Source organism: Notolepis coatsorum (genome assembly GCF_963971535.1).
Source record: "Notolepis coatsorum genome assembly, chromosome: 16".
Taxonomy (NCBI): domain Eukaryota; kingdom Metazoa; phylum Chordata; class Actinopteri; order Aulopiformes; family Paralepididae; genus Notolepis; species Notolepis coatsorum.
The window spans coordinates 27,762,713-27,774,834 of record NC_140180.1 but is presented as its reverse complement, the minus strand read 5'-3'; the positions used below and the strand labels follow the sequence as shown (position 1 = coordinate 27,774,834).

Below are 12,122 nucleotides of genomic sequence, written 5' to 3'. Positions count from 1 at the left end.
ACTGTAAATAGTCTAAACAGAATAAATGTATAGCGAACATATATTATTTGTTAAACCCGAATGCAAGCGGCAATGAACCCATCAGTGTGGTCTCTGGGCAGAACAGTGCTTTCGTATAGGTGCTGCCACTGTACATATCCCACTTATTACTACATGCTCGCTGCACATGGAGCTAATATTTTGCTGCAGTACTGCCATGCTGTTGCTCCATCCCCAATTACTTTGAGAAATCAAATTATGCCCCCCCCCCCCCCCCCTCCAATACATACATGCACATGCTCCCCCCTGCTCAGCCATTGGACGCAAGGAATTAGATGGCAGCCAGTTGAGAAACTCACTTGAGGATTTGTATTCAAATTATATTCAGATTACAACATATTAGTACAAAACATGTTCTGCATTGGCTTTGCAGTAAGACGCATCATTGTTGACTTATTTGGTTCGGTGTTTCAATACGAGTTCAATGAGATATTTAATGTTTTTTTTTTCTTTTTTCTATGCTATAATGATCCTAATATTCAGTGTAAAATCGCAGCTCTCACTGCAGTGTGAATGTGCCTCAAAGCATCCCCAGCTAACCTTTCCACATAATAAACAATCAACTGACTGTTAATGTTATTTATGGTTATTGACATTCTGGTCAACTTGATAACTACAGGGCAATAATGTGCCAGACAAGCACAATCACTTCATGACTGGGTAGTCCCTTTTAAACCAAAAGGAGCATTGACTGAAGCAATACAATCAATAAATAAAACATAAAGCTCTATGAAAAGGACAGTTTCTTGGATATTAATGCAATCTCGAAAACTATTGTCTTGTTTTCCCAGTTACATAATTATAATTGATAGTTGGTTTGCAATTATCTGATTGGATGCTAGACTTTTACACAAAAATATAGTCGTGGTCAATGTAAAAGCCTAAAAGGTGCTCTGTTTGGTGTGTTTTTTAGTATGTTCAACTACTGGAATTATTGATTTGACTATTCGATTCAGCCTATTTGTTTCAATACAATAGAGTTGATGAGACAACAATAGTTTGACTTGATTACTAAATAGGCCTTACTTGAACTTTGCATGCATGCCTTGAACTGGGGTCCACACATCCACAAGACGGGCAGAAACAGGACGCGACTTTTTAGTGAAACCATGCAGCTTTCATACCCCCCCCCCCCCCTCCCCTCCCCAACCCCCTCCTCCATCCCATCCTCCACCACCCCCCACCCCCCCCCCCCCCCCCTCCTCCTCCTCCTCCACCATCACCACCTCTAGAGCTGCGAACTACCCAACTTGCAGAGTGAGAAGCTCAGCCTTGATAGCGGCTGGTTCCACCACAGTGTCCTCCTGGCTGAGCATCGCACTCCATGTGCGCTGCGCTCCCGCTGGATGTTGATATCGCGCTCCGTGCATCTCGTCGTAACCGCGGCAATAAGGAGTCACCATGTCGAACCCAACCCACGACCCGTTCTACTCGTCCCCGTTCGGACCCTTCTACAGGAGACACTCGCCCTACATGGTCCAGCCCGAGTATCGGATCTATGAGATGAACAAGCGACTACAGTCGCGCACGGAGGTGAGTTGACTTAATAATAACGGTCAGCGTCCAGGAGGAAACCAAACAGGCGATGGTCCCGTTGCTGGCTGAGGTATAGTTGTTTTGGGAGTGGGTGTTGTTGCAGCAGCACGAGTTGGCGAGGCGCTCCAGTCGGGGGAGAGGGTTCGACAATTAGGGATACAGATGTGTGATCATTGCCCACGTGCCAAACATTCCAGGGGTTAAAGTGGGCTAAATGGTCTTCAGTCTATTAGTAGCCTACTGTACCACCCCTTGTTCATATTAGGCATGTTGTGTCAGTCAGTTATACAATGTGTAGGTATAAAACACACCACAGAGAGAGAGAGAGAGAGAGAGAGAGAGAGAGAGAGAGAGAGAGAGAGAGAGAGAGAGAGAGAGAGAGAGAGAGAGAGAGAGAGAGAAAAAAATGTATGAAGAAGTATCACTACACTCCTCCTAAGTCTAAAGGGGTTCAGGCTTCTTTAAAAAAAAAAAATACTAACACATGTAAGAATTTGCATATATTTACATGTAGCCTATTTGCCTATATATGTGTCCTTGGAAACTGTTTAAAACAATTGACAGGCCTGTGAAGGAAAAGTGATGTTACTATGCTTACTTTGGACGTGTTTAAGGTTGAGTTTGTGTTGCAGCTTACATACTGTACAGTACATCATACTTAAGTCGATTCCCTAGGCGAGATCTATTAGTGTAGAAAGTGAGAGTTGCTCACAGTGTTAATTTTGTCAACTAAAATGATGACGAAAGATGTTCGTCAACGAAGGTTTTTTTCATGACGACAACGAGACGTGACGTCACGTTATTGAAGACCATGTGACGCTAACGAGACTAAATAGTTTATTAAATATCGTTGACCACAACTGAGGACACAGAAATGTAATTTACAAAAACCAGGACGAAATTTCTCTTCATGTATGTTGATATTGTTGACTAAAACAAGACGAGACAAAATAATTATAACTTTTCTTAATGCCATCGTCCCGATAGAGCAGTGTGACAGGGAGCTCTGTTATTAGCATTAGCTGGAGAGCTATTTGAAAAGCTAGTTTTAGGTTAACGTTACCTTGGCTAAAGTTGGGACTATTCATAATCCAGCTGCAAGCAAAGTACAGCAAGTTGGCAAAGGAGTATTCCAAGGTAAATCACTTTTTCACCAGTAACGTTACATTGTTTGTATTTCCATCTAGCTCGCGTTAACTAGTGGCTAACCTAGCTCACGCTAATGTGGCTAACTGATCGACCTCTCACACACAATTAATGACATGTTGCGGACAGCCATACCGGTGACAATGTTTAGCTTTTAGTGCCAAATTATAAGAGTCTGAGGCGGAGTCTCAAAAGAGAATGTTGAATATTTATTGTGCATTAAAAATCACAACAGAGCCTCTGCTACTAGCTAACCTAAACGGAGCCTTCTGGAAGCAAGTGCAACAACGTATAATGTCCGTGTGGAACCAATGTGCCAACAACCTTTCCGTGGGTGAAGCATAGTTGAGCATAGTTGTCATTTAATGATAATACTAATCTATACAATCACCTGTTGTTGAATAAATACCATTACTTTCTAGTTATTACTAAAAAAAACAGTATATATAAAACAGTAGCTGTAAAAAAGAAAAGAAAAAAAAGTTTTATAATTTATTATATATATATTATATATATATATAATATTTTAGTACATTAACTAAAAATAGACAAAAATGTCAACCGTTTTCGTCGACAAAATTTAGACTAAAACAAAAAAGTCAAAATTTAGACAAAAACTGACTAAGACTAAAATGCTCAGACATTTACTGACTAAACGAAAAATAAATGAAGATGACTAAATATGATGAAAACGAAAAAGGAGCACTTGACACATGACTAAGACTAAAACTAAAATGAAAATAGCTGCCAAAATTACCACATGACTCAGTTGGGTTCTGTTTGTAAAATGAAATGAATAATATGACTTTATCTTGTGATTCATTGTTTTCGCACAATGCAGCAGCACGTCTAAACTTTGTTCTGAATTGCATCAGTAGGTATAGGCTACAGTGTCATCCATACTGAACTATAACTGTATAATATATAAGCTTCTGTCTTCAGCATCTGTTCAATGATCATTAATATGTGTATCTGCAGATGAAAAGTTCACCTGAGACGTCCAGTTCTCATTGCAGTTCCTGATCATGTCCTAACTGGACCTACGTTTTGGTCCTAATGGTATTCGCTTTTAGTGAGAAAACACATCCAACGTTCAATCGAACTGTTGTTGTTGTTTCAACTTGAAACGTAACTTTTTAAACCATCAGCGACAGCATCAATATCATATAACAGCCTGACCTGTTTCCCTACTGTCTCTCAGTTGTGGTGGTAGCTGTATAAAAAATACACAAGAAGCGTTATTATTTATAACGTAGCATCAAATACATCAAATCAATAGGAAATACCGTTTTATTTTCTGTATTAGTATGACCTACTGGAGTGTTAAGTCTTTGTTTTGGAAATCACATTGAGAGACTGATGAGTCTCTAAACGCTCAGATCTGTGAGTCATTGTTTGGCAGCTGGAAGATGCTGACTTTCTTGAGGAGGAGTTGCAACTTTAAGAAGTCCAAGGCAACGTTGCTGAGAGATGCAATGGCACAGCGTGATGCATTATTCATGCAGACCGGCCCGAGCCCCAGCAGACCTCAACTCCTGTACTTCACCCAGCCAGACGGCAACTCTTCACTGTACGATCAACACACACACATGCACTCTTGTGCACAGGACACACACACACACACACACACACACACACACACACAACACACACACACACACACACACACACACACACACACACACACACACACACACACACACACACACACACACACACACACACGCATATACATATACATACACACACACACTTATACACACACACACGCACGCACATACACACACACGCATGCACATACACACACACACACACACACATGTACACATATATATACACACACATACACGCACACACACACACATACACATATATACACACACACGTGCACGCACGCACATACACTCTCACATACACACACACACATACACACACACACACACATACACATATATACACGCACACACACATACACCAACACACAGGCACATGTGCAAGCTCACATGATTACGCACACGCACGTGTACACATGAAAACACACGAACACACATTCATGCATGCACACACACACACACATGCACTCGTGAACACACATGCACCCAATTGCGTTGCGTTCACAGTAAAAATGCAGACACAGATGCATGTATGCATTCATACACAAACTGCATGGGCTGACAAACATGCATTTATGTGCACCACTCAACACGCGTGGATAAACCAACACAGCGCTTGTCTCTCACGCACAAACTCGTAAGCACAGCACACAGCCTCACATTATACCCTTCATCTCAGACTGAATGGCAAATTACAATTAGATTAGAGTATCTTTGTCTTCTTGTGACACCGACACCACATGACACGTCGTCTCTTTTCTCGTGTAGTTATTGTTGGATTAGAAAGCAGGTGGTGAACATAATGAGGCAGAAGAAACGTCTTTACTGCAGGAGACTAAATGCCTACGTTTGTAACGCAGGCAAGACGTGCTGTATGAGCAGTTCATGCTTTTAAGCAAGTTTGTAATTATGCTATGTTAAACAACTATTCCACCTGTAAAATGTATATATATATATATATATCCAGTATATAAAGAAAACATTTTTGAAGGGGGGGGAATCACTTCAAACAGTGAAAGTCCTTCACAATACTATGTGGCAATAGTGAATCTGTTTACTTCCTGTAGAGCAAGGCTGGTCAACTACTGTATACCTGGATGAGGACACATGCCTTAAGGGTCATTCCATTCATTTTTTTTTTTATCATAGAGGCACAGAAGAAAAGGAAAACGCAGCCTCCCCGTTCCTCTCGCTGTAGAATGGCTTTTAAATTCAGTGCACATTTTGAACAAGGCCGTGTCAGTATCACTGCAGGGTCAGGCCACTGTTGTTCCAAAACAGGAAGTTTGAAATGTTTCTGGGGGGAAAATAATCTGGATCCCATAAAGAGAAAATAGCTGAATAGCCCTGTTGGACATTTTCTTGAATATTTCATCAGCATTTGCCGCCTACAGTAGCAGCTGTTGTCGATCTATTTCCTGTTGTTTTTTTGTTGTTTTTTTGCTAAAAATACTGGCAACGAACAGATTTGAGACATTGTTTTTAAACATAGCAGTTTAGTCAATTTGATTCAGAATTTTGGAATACAACTAATACGAATTTGCCTTTCAGTGATCATATGAACAGGTGTTGAATCATGGCATCTCAACATTCATTTAATAACAAAATATTATATATATATATATTTGTGAGGCACTGAGGTGTCCCTCATTTACAGACAACGAGTTACATACAGAAAATACATCATAAACAGCAGCATATGAAGTCACAACAACATGTCAAGACGGAACGAGGTTAGAGATCAAGGTCCTGAACTCTGCAACAGAGGGGAACATCTCTATCTTTAGAGGGTGTTGGAGGTCATTCCATGAGCTATAGGGGCATCAAAGGAAAATGCAGATTTGCCATGTTCCAAGGAAACATAGGGACCTTAAGAACTAGCCAGTCACTAGAATGGATCACATGGGTTCTACAATTCCATTCCAGCAATGTTGCGACATAAAGAAGGTATCTTACCAATAAGGGCCTTGAAAATAACCAGTAGCCAATGTTGTGCCTCTCTGCTAGAGAAGACCAACCAACCGTATCATGAAGGATGCAATGTCCATCTCGTTCTGTTCTTGGGTTCTGATGACGTTTTGAACATAGAAAACAGTGTATGTGATTTCTAGGTTGCCAATCATGTGGCAGTTAGATCAACAACAAAGATGTCTGATGTCATGCCAGGATTATGTTAAGGACAGAGCAGCTCTTACTATACTTTATGGGTGTATTTGTTGGCGGGATATGCAGCTAAAATGAGTCGCTGATTTACATGTCATTCTCTCCTGAGTAGTTCTTCCCAGGTCACTGCCTAAGCCCCCATATTACACCACTTTTTGGAGAAGAGTAACAGAATTCGAAGAGGTTGGTTAAACTCAATCCTCCAGTAGAAATACCGTCTGTTGTCTTATTCAAGAGCACCCTTTTGAATTGGCCGGATCTGTAGCGCATCCGACTGGCGCGCTGTTAGGAGCTGGAGTCATGGTTCTTGAGTCCGGGATAAGAAGAGACTCACCACGGATTGGAAAAGGACGACATTTCTCACTAGTATGAATGGCGCCTACAACAAAAGCACAAGCTACCGGTACATTGTGAACCTGCTGTCTTACAACCCTAAGTAGCTTCTGTTTAGAATTGTGATAATGTGTGCCTGTGTTAATCTGGAATCAGCGTTCACCTCTGAACTGACAACTGTACTGTAGCTTAAACACTACTTGTTAGCTGTGATTCTATTCCAACCTTGTTACCTGGCCTATTCATACCCATTACCTGACAGGAAGCATTTCTACACAAGGCTGCCCGCTATCCTATTACCTTCATTTTACATACAGTGAACCCACTGTGACCTGGCAATCTAAACAGGCTTTGATTTGGATTTGATGCTATGTGCACGATGTGGCCACATTGTTTCTGTGCTGTCGCTCGGGGCACTGGCCTCAGTGCACAGAGACCGCTGCAATGATTTGTGGGGGAATTTGACACTTAAGCGTATGCAAATGAGGCGGTGGATTAACATTCAGAGGAGGAGCCTGGTCGACCTCAGCCGGTGTAAAACCATTAGCATAGGAGTCGTTAATATTCAGCGGGAGAGCGGCAGGACGCAGCATAATGCTGTAAGCAAAACTATAACAGAGAAGGAAGAGGGGCAGAGAGAGAGAGAGAGAAAATGTAAACAAAAGCATTTTTATTGGAGGTGCCATAATAATACCGGGTGGGGATATCCAAAGGGCTCGGCTTAGGAGACAGCGGTGCGAGTTCAAAAGATACACCTCTACTCCCGAGGTGGGCAGTTTGACATGCAGTAGGTAACAGAGATTGGCAGGCTCACCTCAATGTACACTAGTATCTGTGGTAAGTATTGTAGATGGTCTGATGCTCTCATCACTCTAAATGACCCCATACCCCTCTCATTGGCAGGCGCAATGGAAGACCTGAATGGGTTGGAGTGTTCATTTTGGAAAAATTCCACATTCCCTGTCAGGGGCAAAGTGGATCTGTTATCATCAGTAATATGTGTCAGATCTGCATGAATAGGTTTAGGATGAAGGAGGTCAGATTGGAATGGAGCTGTAGATCATTGAGAGCTGACAGGGATTAGTCTAAGCCTGAGACCAAGACATTGCTTTTAGTGGAGATTTGCATTGAAAGAAACTTTTTCAGACTTGATCCAGGTTTAGCCCTGGCATTGGCTAATATTAATTGACAGTTATTGCACACCGCAGTGCTCTCTCTCTCTCTCTCTCTCTCTCGCTCTCTCGCTCTATCACTCCATCGCTCTCTTGCTCTCTCTCTCTCTCTCTCTCTCTCTCTCTCTCTCTCTCTCTCTCTCTCTCTCTCTCTCTCTCTCTCTCTCTCTCTCTCTCTCTCTCTCTCTCTCTCTCTGATGCAACTAAACCATCTTGATCATCTACCTGTTAGAGGGGAAAAAAGGAAACCCAAATAGTAAAAAAAAAAATTTTAATGTAATTCTATTTGCAAAAAAAGAAAGATATCTAGCAAAGCTGACGTCCCTGATGAACCAAGCATCAAAACCAGTGCAGAGTGGACGTGGGGTTCAGTGGGAACTGTTTGGAGTCAAAGTGACTCCACTATGGTCATGTAGGTACATACATGGAAATGGGTTCAGTGGGCTCAGGAGTATAACCTGAAATCAGAATCAGAAAGGTCTTTATTGCCAAGTAGTTTTCACATACAAGGAATTTGATTTGGTTGTTTTCGGTGCAATATTAATGGACAGACAATAACGGACAGATAATAAAATAAAAGGTGGAATACAATCCATATCACAGTAACGCTACATTATCACATTACCCTCCATCTTCAGAAATTAAACCACAATAAAAAAAAAAGTACCAGTGCCAAATTGAGGTAGGGATGTAGTGAAAATATTTTAAAGTAATAAAATTAAGCAATAAAAAGATAAAATATGGTGTAGTGTTAAAAAAGTGTTTAGAGTCTAAATTGAATGTTAAAGTTGAGTGTTTGTCTTAAAGTGAGTGTGTGCATGTGGATGCGTGTGCAATGAATGTAGAATGGATGGGTTAGTGTTGCATAGAGTCATTGAGCATCCTGGTGGCCTTGGGGATAGAAGCTTCTTTTGAGTCTCTCTGTACTGGCCATGAGACTTTGTCTGCCAACATGTTTGTCTTTCACTGTGCAATTGGTTGTTCAGACAGAAACAGCCAGGAGGAACACCCATGTGGAGGAATCATTTTCGGTTTCCCCAAAAAGAACACGCCAACATTTTGGGAAATGAGCCCCTTCTTTCCCTCAGTGTCTCCCAGCTGGCCACGATGAGAGCACTCCTCTTAGCCCAAGCTCATTTAACCTACATTTACCTATTATGTGCTTTCACTATTAAACCTATATTGATCATGACTATCCGTTTATGACCTAATTGATGAGTTTGGTTCCACCACACCTAACATATAATTAACATTTTTACTTCTCCACTGTACTATAATTCTATGACCTGTATAATGTCTTCTACTACCTGTACCTCCCCTCCCCCCTCACCCATGCTGATGCCTGAATTTCCCCAAGGGGATCAATAAAGGAATATCTTATCTTATATTGTTATATATCGGTAAAATTAGGTCGGTAAGAGATTCATAATGTCAGGATTGGTAAATGACTAATGTACAATAATAACATGTTTGATTATAATATGAACCCTTAACTCAATCAGCGCCAGAGGTCGCTGTTTACCGTGTGGTAAGAAGGCCACAGCTTTAAAGAATAGGGATACATGGTGGTGTTTGCATGGCTCAAACTATATTTTATATTATAGCTATGGATATAAAACTATTGCCCATTTGACATCGAGTATCTATCGTTCAATTTGTGAAAAAGAAATAAATGTTTCATCCATACATTCCCGTTTTATACCGTGGTGAATATGAGTATAGTTTTAGAGTATTCCTGTCTAATCCCAGAAAACGCTGCAGCGTTTAGTGCATTTCACTAAAAACGTGGCGTTTCTCACCTGTATCAACAATCAATCTGAAATCAACGCTATATTATCGGTATTATGTTTCATCATGAATGCATGAAAGGGCGGGGGGGGTTTCTATGCTTCACTCGTCACCAACGGAATACGTTACACACACACATTACACACATACGTTCGGATCGCGGGGAAGGGATTCTTCGATCAACGCAAGATTGATACCATATGTAGCCTTTACCAGAATATTCCAATGATCTGATCGCCATTCCAAGTATTGATGTCGATCGCGTTGCCAACATAATCCACCAAAGAACATGAACCGGGAGTGCTTGATTCTTCTCAATCCATGTGTTATAAACGCTTGTCCTGCCCGACAAGGAAAACCCGGACCGGACTTTTTAGATCGACACACACAGCCCAAGCCAGAGGGTTTCAAAGGATGTGCAATACTGGCCGCAAGGCGGCAGGCGGCGGTATTGGACGTTTGTGAACTCAGACTCATTCCCAATGATAACACAGGCTCCCTCAATGCTCTTACCTGTGGCCGGTGGAATTCCAAAAAGAATATTCCAATTATTTGATTGCCATCTGGTAATCGTATGTCCATTTGGCCCACAACATAACCCACCACAGCATAATGAATCGGGGGTCCCGAAAACGATTCAATGCGATCGGGTGAAGCCCTAGGTTCTGGTTATTAGAAAAGTCCGCCCGGACCAATATAATCGACACACAGCCCAATATACAGAGTTTCAAAGGAAGTGCAATACCGGCCGCATCCTACCAGGCGGTGGTATTGGACTTTTGCAATCTCAGACTCATTCCCTATGATAACACCAGGCTCCCTGGATAGATAATGAATGGAAATAGCGAATAAAAGAAATAACGATCAAATAACGAGTATACTCATTGGCGTTCAACGATTGGCGGCCAATAACGAGTTTAATTGTTGTTGGCAGAGAAAGAGTTAACAATGTCAGTGTTACTGTGTTGTCATGCTCTAGTACTACCCATTGACTTTGACACAGTACCACAATTAATCGCAATACAGCTCAACTTAAGAGTGGACTGATTGACGCTCCAGTAAGCATTTGTGAACACGAACACCTCTCTCCCAGGGCAGTTCATGAAATGTACCTTTATTTTCTCCCATTCATTCTCTTTGGAGCTGTGCATTAATGTGGCATTACAGATTAAGAGGCTGGGGAAACTTCTCTCATTACTTAGTGCTCATTAGCACAGAACAAACTGTCCTAGGGCACTGCATTTCAGACACCCCTTTAAATGTAATGTACCTACAAATATTATTCAGTAATGTCTTGTTATCAAACACCTACAGTATATTCCTTATCATCTATTGTAATATATCACTCACTATATCACACTTTCTTTTTTTATACTAATAGATTAGTCATCGTGGCTTGGCCAATGTTACTTTGTTACTAATTGATCACGATATCACATTACATTACAGTCACCATTTTCAGATTGAGAATTCTCACTCGAAAACTATTGCCTTGCCTCTATATCATTTTAATTTTTAATGGCACTGATTCTCCTGGACAGGTGGTTAAATCTGTCCATTCTGATCCTATCAGGGGGAGGATGTTCCCACATAATCATATGGAGAGGAAAGAAAAGGCTTATGGTCAAACAATAGCGTAGCAGAGGGGCGAGCCAGGATGCCGGGACAATGGACCCACCTTTTTCCTGCCACTTTCCCATAGTTCCTTCCAGGGTACAGTGTTGCACAGATAACAGATAAGACAGGAGGACCTATAGTCCATCTACGTCCTGTTGTTTCTCTCTCTCTCTCTCCAGTTTGATTGTCTACTCTCTCTATGATCCTCTTAACGATGGAGACGCCGGGTACTGACCAGAGCAGAGATCTGTGGACACTGATCTGATAAGTCGGAGCAAAATGGTTGTGTGGCGGTTTCTTTATGTTTCATCAGCTGGTGTTGATCAGCTTTTTGATGCTGGTCTGCTATTTCTTCTTTCTTAATCTTCAAATATTAACTTAGCCGGATACTTAAAGACTCATTAGGGAATGGACATTACAGAGTGTTATTGTTGTAATGGTAGAGTCTGTGCTCAATCATACAATGGTTATACTTAAACTGTGATTCAGCGGTGCACTTGTTTTGAAATCACTGTAGGAATCAACATTATTGGCACTTAACCTGGTGCTTTCTTCCAGTCAGTGCATAGCCTTATCCTCTCTGGTCTTAATTTTCATTTAATTTCAAACCTTTATTTAAACTCAAAAGGCAACTGAGGTTTCCCTCATTTACAGTCACGTTGAGTGTACATACAGAGTTAAGCAAAAAAAAAAAAGGCTAATAAAATCACACAGC

The 12,122-nt window shown here is 41.3% G+C and overlaps 1 protein-coding gene across 2 annotated transcripts in view; it reads left to right on the top strand.

The window, feature by feature from the left end:
• Positions 1–1,425: 1,425 nt before the first annotated feature.
• The window catches only part of ldb2a (LIM domain binding 2a), a 164,041-nt gene continuing 153,344 nt past the window's right edge, over positions 1,426–12,122 (top strand). For both annotated transcript variants that reach the window (XM_084332198.1, XM_084332197.1), the window contains exon 1: positions 1,426–1,572. In XM_084332198.1, coding sequence (XP_084188324.1) covers positions 1,441–1,572 — 132 coding nt within the window. In that variant the 5' untranslated portion in view covers positions 1,426–1,440. The remainder of the gene's footprint in view (positions 1,573–12,122) is intronic.